This window comes from Leptonotus elevatus, chromosome 9 (assembly GCF_054856555.1).
Source record: "Leptonotus elevatus isolate MCC_2025b chromosome 9, RoL_Lele_1.0, whole genome shotgun sequence".
NCBI lineage: Eukaryota > Metazoa > Chordata > Actinopteri > Syngnathiformes > Syngnathidae > Leptonotus > Leptonotus elevatus.
The window spans coordinates 14,047,583-14,071,574 of NC_141247.1; the positions used below are offsets into that span (position 1 = coordinate 14,047,583).

The 23,992-nt window shown below is 40.5% G+C and overlaps 2 protein-coding genes across 7 annotated transcripts in view; both read right to left on the reverse strand.

The window, feature by feature from the left end:
- Positions 1-23,992, reverse strand: part of LOC147168469 (protocadherin alpha-C2-like) — a 37,238-nt gene that overhangs the window by 3,767 nt on the left and 9,479 nt on the right. Inside the window, exon 1 of one of the 6 annotated variants that reach the window (XM_086085644.1) lies at positions 13,310-16,226. The exons of 1 other annotated variant lie outside the window; for it this stretch is intronic. In XM_086085644.1, the coding sequence (XP_085941770.1) occupies positions 13,310-15,727 (2,418 nt within the window). In that variant the 5' untranslated portion in view covers positions 15,728-16,226. 4 more of the 6 variants (XM_086085649.1, XM_086085645.1, XM_086085648.1 and 1 more) reach the window with 4 other exon arrangements.
- On the reverse strand, positions 19,295-22,132 carry LOC147168470 (protocadherin alpha-C2-like). The gene has a single exon (XM_086085012.1). It carries the CDS (start codon positions 21,918-21,920, stop codon positions 19,494-19,496), a length of 2,427 nt encoding a protein of 808 aa, XP_085941138.1. The 5' UTR covers positions 21,921-22,132; the 3' UTR covers positions 19,295-19,493.

Below are 23,992 nucleotides of genomic sequence, written 5' to 3' on the forward strand. Positions count from 1 at the left end.
TCATGTATTTTTTTTTGTTACGGCATATTACAAAAAATTAGATACACAAGCACACACTTCATCCACTCACACAGAGAAAATAAAAAAATATTCCAAACAATTATAAATAGTTTGCATGGACCAACACAACATACGATAAGTGGAAATATATAATATGTTTGTAAATAGTCCACAAATGGGGCACCACAAAAAGTAAAACATGAAAAAGATGTATTTAATTATTCTCCTAGTGTCCAGCCTGCACATTGACATAGTTTAAAATGTTTAATTAAATTGGTACATTTTGCATAATTGAGAAAATTCTGCACTGTGACCCAACTCTGGATATACTCTTCACTCAGTAGCACATTTTTACCTGCAAGGTGGAGGGAGCAGAGTCGCTGGTTTGTGACACACCTGTGCTCCTGGGAAGGCTGGACACGATGTACCTGGAGCTCTTTGGCATGGGCTGCCTCACCACCAGCTTTCCTTTCCTGGTCTCTGCCAGAAACAGACTGTACCAGTAGGCATCGTTGGACACCAAAGTGGAATCCGCGATGGTGGAGTTCCTCTCGCTGATCACACTGTTCCTGCAGGGAGGACCCGCTTTGCTGGGCTTGACCTTCTGACACTTGAGCACGATGGTGACCAAGATGGTGATCAGCAGCAGGAAGGACACCGAGCCCAGACCGATGACCAAATACAGGTTGAGGTCCGAGAAGATGTCGTATTCCAGAGGCACCTCCGTCATGTCCGAGTAGGCCTTCACGGCCGTTTCCACCGTGGACAGCTTGATGGTGACTGTAGCAGACAGAGCGGGCTCCCCGTTGTCCTTGGCAACCACAACCAGCCTCTGGTGGCGCGAGTCTTTGTAACTGAACATCCTCATGGTGCGGATCTCTCCGTTGTACTGGTCCAGACTGAACAAAGAGGCGTCGGTCACCTGCAGGAACTGGTAGGTGACGCGAGAGTTGTGCACGGAATCCACGTCCAAGGCGATCACCTTGGCCACCAGAGAGCCTTTATCTGTGGATCTGGGGATCTTCTCCTCTACCACGGAGCCGTGCGCTCGCCACGGAGAGACGATAACTGGGGCGTTGTCGTTCTGATCCACGATGATGATGTGGACGGTCACGTTGCTGCTGAGCGGAGGAGAACCCGAGTCTCGGGCCTCGATGTGGAACAGAAATTCCTTTTCCATCTCATGGTCAAACGTTTTCAGTGCGTAAAGGTTCCCGTTCTCTGGATTGATGGAGAACAGCATGGACATGGAGGTGTTGGCGATCTCCTTCTCTAGGATGAAGTAAACTAGGTACTGGTTCTCGTGGAGGTCAGGGTCAAATGCGCTGAGGGAACTGAGCAAGGCGCCTGGAGCGTTATTCTCCATCACACGTATGGTATAAAAGGACTGAGGAAAGTGTGGGATGTTGTCGTTCACATCCAGCAGTTCTAAAGTCATAGTTTCATTGTCACTTAAAGGAGGGGAGCCTCTGTCCGTGACAGTGAAGGTGATGTCATATTCTCCAACTTTCTCACGGTCTAATGGCTCTGAAATGACTAACTTGTAATAGTTATCAGAGGACTCCTTTAGTTTAAAAGGCATATTATGTGGAATGTGAAGATCCACCATGCCATTGTCACCTGAGTCCTTGTCACTCACACTGACAACTGCTATAACTGTGTCAACAGGAATGTTTTCTTTAATTGGACTTTGAAACGACTTGATAGAAATTTCTGGGTGGTTGTCATTCATATCTGTCACCTGTATAGTTACTTTACACTGACCTGATAAGGAGTTTATCCCCTTATCACTAGCGATGACTTCCATTTCATACATTTTCAAATCCTCATAATTAATAATCTCCTTCACTCTGATTTCACCATTTTTTTGATTTAAACTAAACACATTCTGTGTTTTTTCTGATGTGTATAAACTATAAGAATAAAACACATCAGAATTAGAGCCTGCATCTAAATCAGTGGCATTTAATTGAATCACCAGACTGCCAATAGGGGAGTTCTCCGTCACTTCCACTAAGTATTTGTCTTTGTCAAAGGATGGGGCGTTGTCATTGACATCCAGGACTCGAACAATGATGCTGGCCGTGCCCGTGCGCGTGGGAACGCCACCGTCCACGGCAGTGAGGATGAGATGATGAACAGCCTGCTGCTCTCTGTCCAGCACCTTTGTTAGAATCAAATCTGCAAATTTGGAGCCATCCCTCCCCGTTTGAATTTCGATGTTAAAATGTTGGCTGGAACTCAGGTGGTAGTTTTGCACCGAATTGTCTCCAACATCCGGGTCCACTGCATTATTCAGCGAGAATCTCTCTCCAACCGGGCTCGACTCGGATATGTCCAAATGCATGGTGCCTCGTCGAAAATGAGGAGCGTTGTCATTAACATCCGTGATTTCCACTTCAATGTTAAACATACGTATGGGATTTTCAATTGTTGCGTCCAATTTCAGAGAGCAATACGTCATTGTTTTGGACAGTAATTCCCTATCAATTCTCTCCAAAATAAATAGCTCTCCCGTGTCTTTGTTGATATCCAGGTATTTTTTATTTGCCACCACATCGATGCGCATTTTCCTCCTGCTCAGCGTCCTCACGTCTAAGCCTAAATCGGACGCCAAATTAGCAACCACTGAACCTTCCTCCATCTCTTCAGGAATGGAGTAGTGGGTGACAGACGACACCTTGCCCACCAATGTGCAGAAAAAGAGAAACATGACAAGTGGGCGCGACTCGACTAACTTACAGAAGACGTGCGTCATGTTGAGGATAAATCCTTTAAACGAACCAGAAGGTGGAAGAGTTGCTGTCCTATTTAACGAATAAGCACAATGAGGACGTTAATACAACCCTCTTTTTTCGCCTTTTGTCCAATGTGACGTCACTTCTGGAACGTCTGTCTCGTCCTCCTCCAATGAGAATTCGCGAGACTGATGACCTCATCAAGTGTGAGATTTTGTGGACAGCAGCGACAAAATTCGTTTCTTAAGAGTCCTTACAACATTTCAAAAACAACAGATATTCCGACGTTTAATTATAAAAGCCCACTGAGACTTTGATTACTATAGTTCACAAGGAAACAGGAACAAATGTTTTCAGACCCACGCCGTTATATCTTACGTTAATTTAATGAATAAACTTCAGCAAAGTGAGTTTTTCATTCAATCAAAATGAAATAAGGTAATGATAACATTTACAAGTCGTTTTAAAATGCATGTTTGTTAGTATTCAATTATCACACTTTATAGTAAACTTTAAAGTATACTTGATAATTTTTTGTGTTTGGGTAATATAAAAAAAAAAAAACTAATGTGAGATGTGTCCTATAATAGTGCAGGTTATTAAAATATATTTTTTTAAAGTAATACTTCTTCAGAACAAACTCATACGTTTTGTTTTTTAATCTACAGCAAACTTTGAGGTATGAGTGGGCTTACAGGTACAAAACTAAGGGACATTCACACTAATTTCCATTATAGCCTACTATTAAGTTTGCTTATCTGTGTATCTCTCATTCATCCATTTATTTGTAAAACCAACACTCCAGGATAAGGTCATTTAAGTTTAATTCCCACTTGTGTGCTAATACTTCCCCTATTAGCCTTTATAGCTGAGATGCAAACTAACTTGAATATACAAGTGCATCAGATGTGTCAAATGAAAAGTGTTCCGGTGTACTACCTCATACGTGTTTAAAATAGTCTTCATTCAAATGGAAGGCTTCAAAGTACAATCAAAAGAGCAAGAGAAAATTTTGTAAGCCAACTATAGTAACAAGCAGAAAAGTACATATCATTAAACTATTTGTGCATTTGGTACTTTTATGTAAATGTGATATCATGTAACGGCAGCAAAAGCATTTTGAATTATTTGTCATTTTAAAAAGAATTCCCCAAAAAGTACAAATAAATAAAACTCCATTGTGTGAGTGACAAAGTAAGCTGGGTGCCAAAACCAAACCACACACATTCCACTGTGTTTTCTGAGACTTAGTTTGTAGTTTGTTTTGTTTTGCAACAATGCAAAAAAAAAAAAAGCAACACCACCATTATTGACAGTATGTAAAAGTCTCATTAATTTGTCTTTTGTTCATGTTTTAAAACTTTTGAGCACTACTATCTGTCAAAAGGGTAAAGTTTGGTGGAGGACCCAGTTGCAGGAAAGCAGGGCAAGGAGGCAGAGGTGATGGACAAAAAAGGAATTTAATTATTCAAAACAAAAGCGAACTCCAAATGGCAGTAAAACAAAACAACAAGGCAAAAACGGGCAGCATGAACCGACCCACACAGAGGGGAGACAGCAGACTAAATACACAGACACTAATGACACAACAAGACACACCTGGGGCAAGACACAAGTGGCTGAGGGCACTGATTGGATCACACGAGGAAGGGCAGGATCACACTTAACAAGACCAAGGATGACACACAAGGAAAACAGAATCCAAACATGACACTATCCAAGCGTAAAACAATTGCTGTTTATACTCCAGAAGAGTGATTACCAAACAGGTTTCCGCTGAAAACTAAACCACTTAATTTGTATCAAAAATATTATCTATTTGTTCCTAATATCTTTGTTAATTTACGTTAGCGTACAGCGACAGTCAAAAAAATTAAAGGCTCCTCCACTAAATGGAGAAGGTACAAAACTAGTGTAGCCACCTGTTGACCATTAAACAAAATGTGTCATGGCTTCGTGTAAGTATATCAGCTTTGAGTTGCCCAGGCTTCCCACACACTGAAGATCACTTTTAGCTTAGATTTCATACTTCTTGTGATGTTTTTGTTAGTTGGATTGACATTTTTCGAACGGATTCTTTGGCTCAATAAAGTTTGAGGAAAACTGCTGTACAATAGCTGACGATTTTTCAAATCAAATATGTAGATTTAAAAAAGCTTTGAAAAATTCTGAGCGAACTTTATCTTTAATGCTTACCATACTAATTGGAACTACTATCAGAAGACTGTATATTTTAGGTTGAACAATTTAGTGGATGCCAGAAAGCTGTGGAGCCTTTCTCTGCCAGACACAGAAGAATGTCAAGATGATTCCTGTTCTTATGCTTGCTTGATCTCCCCCACATTGTGGTGACTCTGCCTTATGTGACCACACTATTTTCACTGGATTCAACTAGTATGTGTGCCAAGAGTGCTATAGAAAGGCCAAACCAAGTATAAAGGTCAAAGCAATATAACGGCTGAGCACAATACCTATCTGATTAGGTGTGTTAAATTGAACTAATTTAACATCTTATTTAAAATTATTGTCACCTTTATGTGAAAAAAATCTTAATTTAAAATGTACCACCTAATTAATTATTCCTAAACTATATATATATATTTATGTATTTTTTTTTTATGTCATTAATCAATACATACAAAATGTTGCTCCATTCCATAATAGTTATATTATATTATTCTAAGAGAGAACATTGGCAGAAAAACAGAATATCTCAGGGTTATGTAATTTACTGTAAATTTGATTTTAATTGATGGGTGCTGTATTTGGTTTTAGGTTAATAGCGTCAAAGTTATAATTAAAATAATAGCAAATCACAGCAAACATGGTGCCGTTTTGATCACATAAGTGAACTCGACGTATCCCGGTAATTACTGAGGCTATCAGAACATTGTAGATATTTGACAAATGTGTCAATATACCTGAAGAGTCGAAGGAGCAGAGCCGCTAGTCTCCGACATGCCTGTGCTCCTGGGAAGGCTGGACACAATGTACCTGGAGCCCTTTGGCATGGGCTGCCTGACCACAAACTTTCCTTTCCTGGTCTCTGCCAGAAACAGACTGTACCAGTAGGCATCGTTGGACACCAGAGTGGAATCTGCGATGGTGGAGTTCCTCTCGCTGATCACACTGTTCCTGCAGGGAGGAGCCGTTTTGCTGGGCTTGACCTTCTGACACTTGAGCACGATGGTGACCAAGATGGTGATGAGCAGCAGGAAGGACACCGAGCCCAGACCGATGACCAAATACAGGTTGAGGTCCGAGAAGATGTCGTATTCCAGAGGCACCTCCGTCATGTCCGAGTAGGCCTTCACGGCCGTTTCCACCGTGGACAGCTTGATGGTGACTGTAGCAGACAGAGCGGGCTCCCCGTTGTCCTTGGCAACCACAACCAGCCTCTGGTGGCGCGAGTCTTTGTAACTGAACATCCTCATGGTGCGGATCTCTCCGTTGTACTGGTCCAGACTGAACAATGAGGCGTCGGTCACCTGTAAGAACTGGTAGGTGACGCGAGAGTTGTGCACGGAATCCACGTCCAAGGCGATCACCTTGGCCACCAGGGAGCCTTTATCTGTGGATCTGGGAATCTTCTCCTCTACCACGGAGCCGTGCGCTCGCCACGGAGAGACGATAACTGGAGCATTGTCGTTCTGATCCACAATGATGATGTGGACGGTCACGTTGCTGCTGAGCGGAGGAGAACCCGAGTCTCGGGCCTCGATGTGGAACAGAAATTCCTTCTCCATCTCATAGTCAAACGTTTTCAGTGCGTAAAGGTTTCCGTTCTCTGGATTGATGGAGAATAGCATGGACATGGAGGTGTTGGCGATCTCCTTCTCCAGGATAAAATAAACTAGGTACTGGTTCTCGTGGAGGTCAGGGTCAAACGCACTGAGGGAACTGAGCAAGGCGCCTGGAGCGTTATTCTCCATCACACGTATGGTATAAAAGGACTGAGGGAAGTGTGGGACGTTGTCGTTCACATCCAGCAGTTCTAAAGTCATAGTTTCATTGTCACTTAAAGGAGGGGAGCCTCTGTCCGTGACAGTGAAGGTGATCTCATATTCTCCAACTTTCTCACGGTCTAATGGCTCTGAAATGACTAACTTGTAATAGTTATCAGAGGACTCCTTCAGTTTAAAAGGCATATTATGTGGAATGTGAAGATCCACCATGCCATTGTCACCTGAGTCCTTGTCACTCACACTGACAACTGCTATGACTGTGTCAACAGGTATGTTTTCTTTAATTGGACTCTGAAACGACTTGATAGAAATTTCTGGGTGGTTGTCATTCATATCTGTCACCTGTATAGTTACTTTACACTGGCCTGATAAAGAGTTTATCCCCTTATCACTAGCGATTACTTCCATTTCATAAAATTTCAAATCCTCATAATTAATCATCTCCTTCACTCTGATTTCACCATTTTTTTTATTTAAACTAAACACATTCTGTGTTCTTTCTGATGTGTATAAACTATAAGAATAAAACACATCAGAATTAGAGCCTTCATCTAAATCAGTGGCATTTAATTGAATCACCAGACTGCCAATAGGGGAGTTCTCTGTCACTTCCACTAAGTATTTGTCTTTGTCAAAGGATGGGGCGTTGTCATTGACATCCAGGACTCGAACAATGATGCTGGCCGTGCCCGTGCGCGTGGGAACGCCACCGTCCACGGCAGTGAGGATGAGATGATGAACAGCCTGCTGCTCTCTGTTTAGCACCTTTGTTAGAATCAAATCTGCAAATTTTGTACCGTCTCTCCCTGTCTGAATTTCGATGTTAAAATATTGGCTGGAGCTCAGGTGGTAATTTTGCACAGAATTGACTCCAACATCCGGGTCCACTGCATTATTCAGGGAAAATCTCTCGCCAACCGGGCTCGACTCCGATATGTCTAAATGCATGGTGCCTCGTCGAAAATGAGGAGCGTTGTCATTAATATCCGTGATTTCCACTTCGATGTTAAACATCCTAATTGGATTCTCAATTGCTGCGTCTAATTTAAGGAAACAAGACGTGGTCGTTTTTAAAGGGCACAGCAACTCTCTGTCTATTCTCTCCAGAACAAAAAGCTCTCCCGTGTCCTTGTTGATCTCAAGGTATTTTTTATTTGCGACAACATCGATGCGCATCTTCCTCTTGGTCAGCGTCCTTGAGTCTAAACCCAAATCCGATGCCAGATTAGCAACTACAGAGCCTTCCTCCATTTCCTCCGGTACAGAATAATGAGTGACGGTCCACACGGTGTTCATCGTGGCACAAAGAAAAAGGAATACGCCAACATACCTTTCCCACGAAAGCAAAGAGGACGCATGAGCCATATTTGATAGGGGAACAAAAATCCTTCGTTTAAAATAATTAAATGTGACGTTAGGCTACACATCCGTCTCTTCTGAGTCAGAGAAAAATATTTTTTCATAAATCAGATCCGTCTTCCGTTAACTGCAGAGAATAATACGCCCCCCTTACCGTGCACCAATAGAATACGTTTTCAGAAATGACTTCAGCACTGAGAAAGTTTTTGTTGGAGAACAGCGACCTGAATCGCCCTTTGTGAACATTTGCATCAATATTTTTTTTAAAGTTCAAAACGTTAGTTTTACTGTATTTGTGCGAAACATTTCTTTCTTTCTTTTTAACGAAAAAGTTGCGCTTAATTAAAGTCATTTTTATTTGATCTCTCATCGTGACACGCAAGGCGCCTCAGTTTGGGCATGTGGTTCTACATGTTTTTAATGATCTTATTATTAAATCCAATAATACGGCATTTTATCCGTTCAAATTATCAATAGGCTACTTCTCGTTTTGTGTACATTCTGTTTCGTGTTGAATAACTTATAGGCCTACCTGCGGCTGCTTGATGCGTATTCAATTTGTTTGACAAAATAATAAAGTGAAAGTCTACTTTACCGCGAGATTGGATTTCTTTAGGACCTAGCGGAAATATGTTTCAGTATCATGGGCCGCCCGTTGCACGGAGCGTGAGTCCATGCATGGTTAACCATCTGCATATGTTGGACAGCAAAAAAACCTTCACAATGGTCATCAAGACGTCAATGTAGATAAATAAAACTTACGGGTGATCATTCTATTCCACAAAATGGATCAAAACACATTATTTCATCTCCCTTACGCAATGTGCAATTGGTTTTCTTTTTTTTTATCAATTATTTGGGAGAGCGGGATCTGCAAAGAATACATTTTCAATATTAGCCTCTGTCAAGATTACTCTTGATTTAATTCCCAAGAGTAAACTTTAAGTTTCAGCTTCCATAATATTTGTTGATCCTGAATATGTACATTGTGGATTGTGGATAGTCTATAACTGCATGGATAACCTAATTCCTGTACTGCTTATATAGTTAGCATTTTAATGAGCAGAGCTTGATTAAATTGGTCATATTGAATCATTATAATTATTATTGATTATAAACGTTATTGGGGGAGGGGGGAGATGCTGTAGCGCCTTAGAATTATGAATTTAAAAAATATATAATATAAATAGGGAGTCAGTCATAGTTTATGATATAGGCTAAGACAAGTTATTTTTTCATTTGCTCATCTTCATACCTGCAAGGTGGAAGGAGCAGAGCCGCTAGTCTCCGACACGCCTGTGCTCCTGGGAAGGCTGGACACAATGTACCTGGAGCCCTTTGGCATGGGCTGCCTGACCACAAACTTTCCTTTCCTGGTCTCTGCCAGAAACAGACTGTACCAGTAGGCATCGTTGGACACCAGAGTGGAATCCGCGATGGTGGAGTTCCTCTCGCTGATCACACTGTTCCTGCAGGGAGGACCCGCTTTGCTGGGCTTGACCTTCTGACACTTGAGCACGATGGTGACCAAGATGGTGATGAGCAAGAGGAAGGACACCGAGCCCAGACCGATCACCAAATACAGGTTGAGGTCCGAGAAGATGTCGTATTCCAGAGGCACCTCCGTCATGTCCGAGTAGGCCTTCACGGCCGTTTCCACTGTGGACAGCTTGATGGTGACTGTAGCAGACAGAGCGGGCTCCCCGTTGTCCTTGGCAACCACAACCAGCCTCTGGTGGCGCGAGTCTTTGTAACTGAACATCCTCATGGTGCGGATCTCTCCGTTGTACTGGTCCAGACTGAACAATGAGGCGTCGGTCACCTGTAAAAACTGGTAGGTGACGCGAGAGTTGTGCACGGAATCCACGTCCAAGGCGATCACCTTGGCCACCAGGGAGCCTTTATCTGTGGATCTGGGAATCTTCTCCTCTACCACGGAGCCGTGCGCTCTCCACGGAGAGACGATAACTGGTGCGTTGTCGTTCTGATCCACGATGATGATGTGGACGGTCACGTTGCTGCTGAGCGGAGGAGAACCCGAGTCTCGGGCCTCGATGTGGAACAAAAATTCCTTCTCCATCTCATAGTCAAAAGTTTTGAGTGCGTAAAGGTTTCCGTTCTCTGGATTGATGGAGAACAGCATGGACATGGAGGTGTTGGCGATCTCCTTCTCCAGGATAAAGTAAACTAGGTACTGGTTCTCGTGGAGGTCAGGGTCAAACGCACTGAGAGAACTGAGCAAGGCGCCTGGAGCGTTATTCTCCATCACACGTATGGTATAAAAGGACTGAGGAAAGTGTGGGACGTTGTCGTTCACATCCAGCAGTTGCAACGTCATCGTTTCATTGTCACTTAATGGAGGGGAGCCTCTGTCCGTGACAGTGAAGGTGATCTCATATTCTGGAACCTTCTCACGGTCTAATGGCTCCGAAATGACTAACTTATAAAAGTTATCGGAGGACTCCCTTAGTTTAAAAGGCATATTGTGTGGAATGTGAAGATCCACCACGCCATTGTCACCAGAGTCCTTATCACTCACACTGACAACTGCTATCACTGTGTCGACTTCAATATTTTCACTGACTGGACTATGAAAAGATTTAATTGATATTTCTGGGTGGTTGTCATTCATGTCCTCAACATTAATTTTTATTGTACATTGTCCTGATAAATGATTGACTCCTTTGTCTGCTGCTATAACTTCCATATCATAAATCCTAAAATCTTCATAATTCAACATTCCTTTAACAGTAATCTCACCAGTAGAAGGATTCAAATGAAAAGTTTCTTGCGTTTTCTCTGGTGTATATAAACTATATGAATATATTAAATCAGAATTTGAGCCCTCATCCAAGTCAGTAGCATTTAAATCAATAACAAGGCTTCCAATGGGGGAATTTTCCATTATTTTAACATTGTAACTAGACTTATCAAACAGAGGGGCGTTGTCATTGTTGTCTATAACATGAACAATAATACTCGCTGTGCCAGAACGTGGAGGTGTACCGCCATCTACTGCCGTTAATCTCAAATTGTGCACAGCCTGCTGCTCTCGGTCTAAACCTTTATTCAATATCAAATCTGCGAGTTTTGTTCCCTCCCTCCCCATCTGAACCTCAATAATAAAATGCTCACTTTCACTCAGATGATATGTTTTTACTGTATTAGTGCCAACATCCGGATCGACTGCATTGCTGAGTGAGAATCTCTCTCCTTTTGGCGTTGATTCGGATATGTCCAAATGAATGGCGTCTCTCCTAAATTGAGGAGCGTTGTCGTTCACGTCCAATATTTCGACTTCAATGTTGAAAATTCGTAATGGATTCTCCAGGATCACCTCAAGTCTCAGATAACAAGAGCCTAGAGACCTAGTTGTGCAAATATGTTCTCTGTCAATCTTCTCAACAATATACAGCTCCCCTGTGTCTTTGTTCACGTCCAAATATTTTTTGTTTGAAATAATATCTAGGCGCATCTTCCTCTGATTCAGTGTTTTGACATCCAATCCCAGATCGGTAGCAAGGTTGGCAACAACGGATCCTTCCTTCATTTCTTCAGGTATGGAATAATGAGTAACAGATGTGGATATTTGATTAATGAAAGAGAGAACAGCAATAACGAACAGCACATACCTTTGCAGTGCAGGCTGCATAACTACAACGAAACCCATTGTCATGCGCGTTCACTGCACCTCAGTATACGTCCAAAAAAATAATCCAACACACGTCTTTGCAAATGTATTCCAGATAATACTAGGCAGAATGACCGCACTGACCAAGGCTCATTTCAGCTCTGCCAAGTCGTCCAGTTTATTAAGAACCGCCCTATGACGAGTTTCACTGATGATGACGTCATTGGCTCTCGTTAAAATATTTTAAAACAGCGCCACCATACTATTGTTTCTAATATATCTGATCACGATTCACGCTGAACTATTGTGCATGGATTTTTTCTGTATAAATATAAAAAACTAATGACCTATTTGTATTTGTTCAGCATTATTGTTGTTTATTATTTTATATTAAATGTTTTCCTCTGTTATGTTCCACTTTGATTTATGTGCATCACTTCGTTTTAGATGCAACCGCCTTTAAAGTGCTCCATAAACAAAACTTGTTTGAGCTGAGACTTGAGTAATATAAAAAAATATATAAATATTTGCCGCTAGGGGAAGCTGTGATACTACACATTCCTATAGCGTGATGTGCCCTTGAATAAGGGACTATATTCGCCTCAGTCCTGCGAATACAGTTTGGGGTGTCACCCATGCTGTTATTTGTTGGCATATACAGTCTTGTATTTTAATATGGAAGTCAATAATCAAGTGTGAACACTTTTTGGAAAATACACACACACACACAAACAAAAAACTAATCTTGACTTGCTATTTTAAGCCAGCATGTTAAAGCCCCACAACAAAACAAAGTAAACATTCTATTGACCAAACGTGCTTGAACAAATTCTAGGTTTGTTCACCAATGTCATCATTTACTAGAAACAATAGTTAAAGATGAAGTCACATCATTGACATGTCTCACAAATAAACCTGCTGCTACGTGTCTGAAGTACAATCACAACACATCAACTTTCATACTTTGTATTTCAAGTGCAATTATATTAAACTACTCTATATAACTGTATGTATGTTATATTGTTACAAGCAGAGCTGATCGTTGGCAGGCTTACTCAGCCTCAATCCCCCACTTTCCACCACAACCCTCACTTGAAGCACATTTCTGTAGTGACTTATGCACGCTATTGATGTGTTGCTGTGCATCAGGCAACAGATAAAGTGAAAATACTTTCATTTCAAACATTGAAAAATTCAAATGTCATTTACTCTAAAATTGATACATTATTAAAACTAACACAACAAATTACATAACTGTTTTAGTTTAAAAATGTTATTTCATGCAATGGAAAAACTGTATATAATCAAAACTTTAAGAGGATTTCTGTATTTTTTTATATAACTAATTGCATTTGAGAAGATTACATCTTAATTACAAACTTTTGTTGCATTGTAACCATTAACCAGTGTAATTTCAGAATTAAATACTGCTCAGATGAAAGAGAGACTCCACAAGATGTAAGTATTTAGAGTAAAATAATAAATAAATTACAAAAACAAAGAATGAACTAAACCTTTTAACTGTCCCATTAATAAGCTGGCATGGTGAAACTCTAAATATATATAATTTTAAGGAAGTATTCCACTGATTAAATGTATACGCAATTCACTCATACCTGCAAAGTGGAAGGAGCAGAGCCGCTAGTCTCTGACATGCCTGTGCTCCTGGGAAGGCTGGACACGATGTACCTGGAGCCCTTTGGCATGGGCTGCCTGACCACAAACTTTCCTTTCCTGGTCTCTGCCAGAAACAGACTGTACCAGTAGGCATCGTTGGACACCAGAGTGGAATCTGCGATGGTGGAGTTCCTCTCGCTGATCACACTGTTCCTGCAGGGAGGACCCGCTTTGCTGGGCTTGACCTTCTGACACTTGAGCACGATGGTGACCAAGATGGTGATGAGCAGCAGGAAGGACACCGAGCCCAGACCGATGACCAAATACAGGTTGAGGTCCGAGAAGATGTCGTATTCCAGAGGCACCTCCGTCATGTCCGAGTAGGCCTTCACGGCCGTTTCCACCGTGGACAGCTTGATGGTGACTGTAGCAGACAGAGCGGGCTCCCCGTTGTCCTTGGCAACCACAACCAGCCTCTGGTGGCGCGAGTCTTTGTAACTGAACATCCTCATGGTGCGGATCTCTCCGTTGTACTGGTCCAGACTGAACAAAGATACGTCAGTCACCTGCAGGAACTGGTAGGTGATGCGAGAGTTGTGCACGGAATCCACGTCCAAGGCGATCACCTTGGCCACCAGAGAGCCTTTATCTGTGGATCTGGGGATCTTCTCCTCTACCACGGAGCCGTGCGCTCGCCACGGAGAGACGATAACTGGGGCGTTGTCGTTCTGATCCACGATGATGATGTGGACGGTCACGTTGCTGCTGAGCGGAGGAGAACCCGAGTCTCGGGCCTCGATGTGGAACAGAAATTCCTTTTCCATCTCATGGTCAAACGTTTTCAGTGCGTAAAGATTCCCGTTCTCTGGATTGATGGAGAACAGCATGGACATGGAGGTGTTAGCAATCTCCTTCTCCAGGATGAAGTAAACTAGGTACTGGTTCTCGTGGAGGTCAGGGTCAAACGCGCTGAGAGAACTGAGCAAGGCGCCTGGAGCGTTATTCTCCATCACACGTATGGTATAAAAGGACTGAGGAAAGTGTGGGACGTTGTCGTTCACATCCAGCAGCTGCAACGTCATCGTTTCATTGTCACTTAAAGGAGGGGAGCCTCTGTCCGTGACAGTGAAGGTAATCTCATATTCTGGAACCTTCTCACGGTCTAATGGCTCAGAAATGACTAACTTATAAAAGTTATCGGAGGACTCCCTCAGTTTAAAAGGCATATTATGTGGAATGTGAAGATCCACCACGCCATTGTCACCCGAGTCCTTATCACTCACACTGACCACTGCTATCACTGTGTCAACATCAATATTTTCACTGACTGGACTTTGGAAAGATTTAATTGATATTTCTGGATGGTTGTCATTCATGTCCTCAACATTAATTTTTATGGTACATTGTCCTGATAAATGATTGACTCCTTTGTCTGCTGCTATAACTTCCATATCATAAATCCTAAAATCTTCATAATTCAACATTCCTTTAATAGTAATCTCACCAGTAAAAGGATTCAAATTAAAAATTTCTTGTGTTTTCTCTGGTGTATATAAACTATAAGAATACGTTAAATCCGAATTTGATCCTTCATCCAAGTCAGTAGCATTTAAATCAATAACAAGGCTTCCAATTGGGGAATTTTCTATTATTTTAACACTGTAAATAGATTTATCAAACAGAGGGGCGTTGTCATTCGTGTCTAATACCTGAACAATAATTCTGGCATTCCCAGATCTTGGAGGCTTACCGCCATCTACTGCCGTTAGTATTAAATTGTGCACAGCCTGCCGCTCTCGGTCCAATGCTTTCTTTAGGATTAATTCGGCAAATCTTGACCCATCTCTTCCTGCCTGAACCTCAATATTAAAATGTTCACTTTCACTCAGATGATATGTTTTAACTGTATGACTGCCAACATCCGGATCAACTGCATTGCTGAGAGAGAATCTCTCTCCTTGCGGTGTAGATTCGGATATATCCAAATGAATGGCGTCCCTCCTAAATTGAGGGGCGTTGTCGTTGATGTCTATTATTTCCACCTCAATATTAAATATTCGAACAGGATTTTCTAAAGTCACCTCAAGTCTCAGATAACAAGATGCTGACGATTTAGTGGGGCAATTCTCCCTGTCAATCTTCTCAACAATATACAGCTCCCCGTTGTCTTTGTTCACGTCCAGGTATTTTTTGTTTGCAATAATGTCCAGGCGCATCTTCCTCTGATTCAGTGTTTTAACATCCAATCCCAAATCGGTTGCAAGGTTGGCAACAACGGATCCTTCCTTCATTTCCTCGGGTATAGAATAATGGGTAACGGATGTGTATATTTGATTAACAAAAGAGAGAACAAAAACGAATTGCACGTACCTTTGCCATGCAGGCTGCGTAACTACAACGGACCTCATTGTTCTCATTAGCGCTCACTTGCCTCTCATCATACGTCCAAATGCGCGTTTTTCCAGTCCAATTTCGACGCACAATTTTTTTTGTTCAAAACGCGTCTTCGCAAATGTATGCCAGTTAATAGGCCTACTCAAGAATGACCGCATTGGCGGAGGCTCGTTTCAGCACTGCCAAATCCTGTTTATTTAAGAACCGCCCTATGACGAGATCTATGAGGGTGATGCGAATGGGCTCTCATTTAAATATTACAACAAACAGCGCCACCAAACTATACTTTTTTATACAGTACAGGCCAAAAGTTTGGACACACTTTCTTGTTCAATCCATTTGCTTTATTCTCACTATGTATGAACTGATGTCGAGTTGTCTACTTAACATATTTTTTTTTAAATTAGATTTAGATTATAGATTATTCAAAATAGCCATCCTTTGTTCTGGTTACCTTTTTCTGCATAGCCTACGCTTGGCATTATTACCTCTGAGAACTCCTAAAAAACTGTTGGAAAACCCTTTCAGGGATTTCCTTTTGAAGGTCATTGAAAGAATGCCAAGAATGTGCAAAAAAAGGAATCAGCAAAAAAAGGTGGCTTTTTATTTATGTATATATTTTATGATGTTCACCTTTTTTTGTTAAGTACATAACTCCACGTGTTCATTAGTTGTCATAGTTGTCGAGTTATGATGTCTTCAGTGAGAATCTACAATGCACGTAGTCATGAAAATAAAGCAATATATTGAATGGGAAGGTGTGTCCAAACTTTTGGCTTGTACTGTATATGACTTATCACGATAAATTATCTGAAGCGTATTTGTTTCTGTATAAATTGATTAAAGGCTCATATAAAAAATAAAATTCCCACTCGTGTACGTTCCACAGTGGTAGCGTGGTTATTAATGTGACCTATGACCCAAACTGGCACACAGATATATGTAAATGACTAAATGTCACTGATGTGCCCTTGAGCAAGGCACTAAACTCCGCCATATTTTCCTTAGGTCAGCCGCCAGAGAATAGGCCTACTAGCATTGGGGTTACACTTGAGTGCTATGATTAGTTTAATGTGAACGTCAATGATTAAGTGTGCATTCAGAAAAGTCAAGAACCAGGTTAAAATCATGATAAATTCGTTTGAAAAAGAAATAGTGTATGATAGCAATTTTTTGGGAGTGGTAATTTATGCAAAATGATGCTGGAAGCCTCTTAATGTGAATAGCAAAACGTAAAAAATCATAGCTATTCCTGATTGTTGTATACAGCCATACAAAATTTAAGAGTGGGGAGATTATGGGGTAAAACATAAATAAAATACAATAACACTCACCCTATATATTTATGGTACAAAGCATAGCTAATGAATAAAACTACAAAGAACCAACAGTAAATACTCTCAATTATTATGACTAAGAGGAACTAAAATAGCACAGATAACATACAAAGTAAACAACAATTTACTTTGTCACAGTACTCGGAATCTATTTGAAATCAGAGAGTTGTTATGATCTGGTAGAAAAAGGTGTTTCAAAAAAGACAAGTGCAAATATTAATTAATTAAATATTAATATTAAACAAAGATGTGTCACGATGAGATTTGTTAATGTATGGAATAATTATGAAACTGGCAAGAAAATATGAGGTTCACTTGCTTTGTTCAAAAATATTTTTAAAAGTAAAGTATTGAGGAAAAATGTAGGCTATACATCAAGAACAGAAGGAATTGTGAAAATGTAACATTTGGCCTTTTCTTCTTTTTTTTAGCTTAACTGTTAGGAAGAAATTGTGTCTTCTTTTAGTTTGCCTTTTATCATGTATTACAATAATTTGTTTAAAAAAAATATTTGAATATTCATTTCTGTTGGGGTTTTGAATGTTGTATTGTTAAAGTGCTGTTTTTGTTTTTTTGTTTTTTATTCAATATACATATGTATATATTATGTAAGGGTTTATATGTTGATCTTTAAAAGAACATTATTGTACATATATGCGTGTTGGGCTGTCATTTGGATACATTATGAGTAGCCTATGAAAACCTACTGTAGCTGCAATATTGACGTTTTGCACGTGATGTCACAGCCCTCATGGGAACGCACCCTCCGGAACGAAGGATGGCAAAAGAGCCACTTGCCTGTATTGTAACCATTGAATCTTGTACAGCGTAAAGTTCTTTATTTAATCAATTATCTTATAAAATGGTCATCTCTTGCTGTGCGGTCGTTTGTACAGACAGACAAAGGAGTAAACCAAATGTTGCTTTTTATCACATACCTACTAATGAAGACAAACGACGTCGATTGATAGCAGCAATCAACAGAAAGGACTGGCAGCCCACAAAGTATTCACGGATTTGAAGCGATAATTTTTTGTGAGGTTAGTAGATAAATGTTCAGACATTTTACTAGTAAACGTACACTCTAACAAAGATTGTAACAGAGATGTCGAATTGCGTGTTTCAAATCACATTAACGAGCCAGATAGTTAGCGTCCACTCCAACTGCACGAACACACAGCTTAGTTTTCAAATGCACCTTCTTCAAAACTATTAAGTGCTTTTGACTGTTTAATAACGGGGGATTTTGTCTTTGTGCTTGGAATTTTTCACTCTGGATCCAGAGTCATATTCATGAAATTACCGCATAGCTTGCCACTACGATTCCATGCTAGTAAACGTAGTAACATGACATCATTACAGCATTTCAATATAGAACGGACTATGTAAAAATAAGTCAGTTAGCATGATAAACAAGTTTTAGCTTTGCATTACGAGATATATTGTCCCCCAGTGTGAGCGTAGCATCTTGTCCCAGAGACTCAGCCAGCGACAAGCTTTTGAATCAACCCCGGTGTAAGGAAAAAAGATGGCATGGACTACATAATGATATAGGTCGTGCGCTGTGAATTCCGGCAAAATCGGCGATTTGATTAACTTGGTAAAAACAGCAGGTAACAGAAGGTAAGGGGTTGTTTTCAAACTAGCGATCTCCAATTTAAGTAAATATCGTGCTCTATGAGTCCCAACTAAATGTGCAACTTCGACAGGCGAACTTTAATTGAAGTAGTTGATTCCATGGCTCTAGGGGCAATAATAACTTTTAATTTGTAGAATAACAGTCGCTGAGTCACTAAGTCGCTCCGGGTCACGTCCACTTCCATTCAACAATCATATTCTTCCGCCGTCCGTCATAGGGGAGTCACGTGATGACCTGACGTCGGTGCAAATGGTCAATACTGTAAGTCAAGACTAGAAAGAGAATAAAAGGTATGGCAAGCCAAGTGTTTTACTTCTTCTTCATCCTTTTTTAACTGTGCAGATGGACTGAATTTATTCAATCTGCCTTTCTTTTTTCTCCTTTCCGGCCTTCTTTCTTTTCAGCCTTCTTTCCTTCCTTCTTGCTTTCTGTCTTGAATGCTTTCTTTCTTTCTATCTTTCTTTCTATATTTCTATATTTCTATATTTCTATATTTCTATATTTCTATATTTCTATATTTCTATATTTCTATATTTCTATATTTCTATATTTCTATATGTATTTATGTATTTGTTTATGTATTTATTTATGTATTTATTTATGTATGTATTTATGTATTTCAAATCTGTCTTTTCTGTGTATATTCTTATGTTCAAAGAAAGCAGCCATTTAAATCATCAGTCATGTAAATGACAATGAGGTCAAAACCTTGAAAAGTTGTGTTGCTAAGGTAGCATGCATGGTGACACTATAAACTAAGTAATCCCGATTTCATTTTAAGTATTCCACCGACCAAACATATACGCAATTCACTCATACCTGCAAAGTGGAAGGAGCAGAGCCGCTAGTCTCTGACATGCCTGTGCTCCTGGGAAGGCTGGACACGATGTACCTGGAGCCCTTTGGCATGGGCTGCCTAACCACAAACTTTCCTTTCCTGGTCTCTGCCAGAAACAGACTGTACCAGTAGGCATCGTTGGACACCAGAGTGGAATCTGCGATGGTGGAGTTCCTCTCGCTGATCACACTGTTCCTGCAAGGAGGACCCGCTTTGCTGGGCTTGACCTTCTGACACTTGAGCACGATGGTGACCAAGATGGTGATGAGCAGCAGGAAGGACACCGAGCCCAGACCGATGACCAAATACAGGTTGAGGTCCGAGAAGATGTCGTATTCCAGAGGCACCTCCGTCATGTCCGAGTAGGCCTTCACGGCCGTTTCCACCGTGGACAGCTTGATGGTGACTGTAGCAGACAGAGCGGGCTCCCCGTTGTCCTTGGCAACCACAACCAGCCTCTGGTGGCGCGAGTCTTTGTAACTGAACATCCTCATGGTGCGGATCTCTCCGTTGTACTGGTCCAGACTGAACAAAGAGGCGTCGGTCACCTGCAGGAACTGGTAGGTGACGCGAGAGTTGTGCACGGAATCCACGTCCAAAGCGATCACCTTGGCCACCAGAGAGCCTTTATCTGTGGATCTGGGGATCTTCTCCTCTACCACGGAGCCGTGCGCTCGCCACGGAGAGACGATAACTGGGGCGTTGTCGTTCTGATCCACGATGATGATGTGGACGGTCACGTTGCTGCTGAGCGGAGGAGAACCCGAGTCTCGGGCCTCGATGTGGAACAGAAATTCCTTTTCCATCTCATGGTCAAACGTTTTCAGTGCGTAAAGGTTTCCGTTCTCTGGATTGATGGAGAACAGCATGGACATGGAGGTGTTGGCGATCTCCTTCTCTAGGATGAAGTAAACTAGGTACTGGTTCTCGTGGAGGTCAGGGTCAAACGCATTGAGGGAACTGAGCAAGGCACCTGGAGCGTTATTCTCCATCACACGTATGGTATAAAAGGACTGAGGGAAGTGTGGGACGTTGTCGTTCACATCCAGCAGTTGCAACGTCATCGTTTCATTGTCACTTAAAGGAGGGGAGCCTCTGTCCGTGACAGTGAAGGTGATCTCATATTCTGGAACCTTCTCACGGTCTAATGGCTCCGAAACGACTAACTTATAAAAGTTATCGGAGGACTCCCTCAGTTTAAAAGGCATATTATGTGGAATGTGAAGATCCACCACGCCATTGTCACCCGAGTCCTTATCACTCACACTGACCACTGCTATCACTGTGTCAACATCAATATTTTCACTTACTGGACTTTGGAAAGATTTAATTGATATTTCTGGATGGTTGTCATTCATGTCTTCAATTTGAATTTTTATTGTACATTGTCCTGATAAACTATTGACTCCTTTGTCTGCTGCTATAACTTCCATATCATAAATCCTAAAATCTTCATAATTCAACATTCCTTTAACAGTAATCTCACCAGTAGAAGGATTCAAATGAAAAGTTTCTTGCGTTTTCTCTGGTGTATATAAACTATATGAATATATTAAATCAGAATTTGAGCCCTCATCCAAGTCAGTAGCATTTAAATTAATAACAAGGCTTCCAATAGGAGAATTTTCCAATATTTTGACATTGTATACAGATTCATCAAACCAAGGGGTGTTATCATTGTTGTCTAAAACATGAACAATAATACTCGCTGTGCCAGAACGTGGAGGTGTACCGCCATCTACAGCCGTTAGTATTAAATTGTGCACAGCCTGCACCTCTCGGTCTAAAACCTTATTCAGTATCAAATCGGCAATTTTCCTTCCTTCCCTTCCTGTCTGAACCTCAATGATAAAATGATCACTTTCACTGAGATGATATGTTTTTACTGTATTGCTCCCAACATCAGGATCGACTGCGTTGCTGAGTGAGAATCTCTCTCCTTTTGGCGTGGATTCAGATATATCCAAGTGAAAGGCGTCTCTCCTAAATTGAGGGGCGTTGTCGTTCATGTCCATTATTTCAACCTCGATGTTAAAAATTCTTAACGGGTTTTCCAGGATCATCTCTAGTCCGAGATAACAAGAACCTGGCGATTTTGTTGGGCAAATATGTTCCCTGTCAATCTTCTCAACAATATACAGCTCCCCGGTGTCTTTGTTCACGTCCAAATATTTCTTGTTTGAAATAATGTCCAGGCGCATGTTTCTGTGGTTCAGTGTTTTAACATCCAATCCCAGATCGGTAGCAAGGTTGGCAACAACTGAGCTCTCTTTCATTTCCTCAGGAATGGAATAATGGGTCACGGAGGGGGATATTTGTTTAACGGAACAAAGAAGGATAACAAATACGCACAACGCGTACCTTTGCCGTGGCTGCGTAACGGACCTCATTGTTCTCTGCATGTGCGCTCACTGCGCCGTTCGTCCAAATGCGTGATGTGTACGGTCCAAATTCGGCGCACAAATTAATCCAAAACGCGTATTTGCAAATGTATTCCAGTTAATAGCCTACTCGACAGAATAAATGACCGCGTTGGCGGAGGTTAATTTCAGCACTGCCGAAGAAATCCATTTATTTCAGAACCGCCCTATATGACGACAGTCTAAGATGACGATGCGGATGGGATCTCATTTAAACATTATAGCAAACAGCGCCACCATACTATAGTTTAACCAGCACACGGACTTGTTGGAGAGCTGAACTATTCTAAATCTATTTGTTTCCATAAAATTTGATCAAACGCTCGTAAATTCAATGAGGTGCCCTTGAGCAAGGCAGTAAACTCCCCCATATTTTCCTTAGGCCAGAGAATACTATTTGCATTGGGGTTTCACTCATATTGAATGCTGACTGTTATGATTAGTTTAATGTGGAGGACACTGATCAAGTGTGCATTCAGACAGATGTAAAACCAGGTCAAAATCATAATAAATTCCTTTGAAAATGAAAGAGTGTATGATAACAATTATCTTAGAATTATTATTGATTTAAAACTATGCTGAAAGTCACATATTAAGTTAAAAGCACAATGTAATAATAAAAATAGATATTCCTGATTTAAAAAATAATAATAACACTTGCTGTACCTGTCATACATGATTTACAAGTGTGGAGATATGGGTTAACATCTACAACAACAACAACACTCACCCTATTTTAAGCTATCACAAACATTCAATAATATCAAACTAATAAGAACCAACCTATACAGTATTTATCTACTTATTCTCAAATGTTGTGACTTATAGTAGGATTAAAATAGCGCAGATAATGTACGAAGTTCACAATATAGTATTTACTTTGCCTTATCGAAGCTGTTTGAAATCAGGAGTTGTAATATGATGTAAAGGAGAATAGGTTTTGATTTTTTTTAAATAGTTTTTTTTTAAGAAAATTAAGTGCAAATATAAAACAAATGTGTGTCTCTGTCAGAGTCATTAATGTATTAAATAATCTTAAAACTGACTTGAAAATGTGTGCTTCACTTGCATTAATCAAAAAAAAATATTTGTTTATACGTGAAGTATTGACAAAATAATGTATAGGCCTATCAGTAAATTAAGAAATTGTGAAAATATAATATTTGTCTCGCCCCCCCCCCTTTATTTTTTATTAGTTGTATTTTATTTTTAGCTTAATAGCTGCAATGAAATCGTGTTTAGGGTTTTGTGTTGTTGTGTTTTTACTATTATTAAGTTTTTTTCTTTTCTTTAGGATATTTGAAATTGAACTTTCGTTGGGGCCTTGAAAATGTTCTTGCTAAAATGCAGTTTTTTTTTTTATTCTTTACAAATATTTATATATGCATGGCAAGCAATGGCTTAAGTTTTATAAAAACATTATTGTACACATGTACCGTATATGTGGGTTTGGCGTTTATATGAGTTATAAATAAACAACCTGTATTCTATCAAAATACTAAAAGTCAAAACTAGTAAGAAGGGAAAAAAATAAAAGGTAGAACGAGTGAAGTTATTTTACGTCATCATCATCATTTTTTAACAGGGATGACATTTATTCTTGCTTCCTTTTTTTTAGCCTTCTTTTCTTTCTTTCTTTCTTTCTTTCTTTCTTTCTTTCTTTCTTTCTTTCTTTCTTTCTTTCTTTCTTTCTTTCTCTCTTTCATTCATTCATTTTAAAGCTGTCTTTTCTGTTTATATGTGTATGTTTAAACAACACAGTCATTCAAATAATCAATCATGTAAATGACAATAATAAGGTTAAAATCATGAAAAGTCACACTAATAAACCAGCATGGTGACACAATAAACCAAGTAATCCTGATTTAATTTTAAGTAAGTATTCCACTAACCAAACGTATACGCAATTCACTCATACCTGCAGAGTGGAAGGAGCAGAGCCGCTAGTCTCCGACATGCCTGTGCTCCTGGGAAGGCTGGACACGATGTACCTGGAACCTTTTGGCATGGGCTGCCTGACCACAAACTTTCCTTTCCTGGTCTCTGCCAGAAAC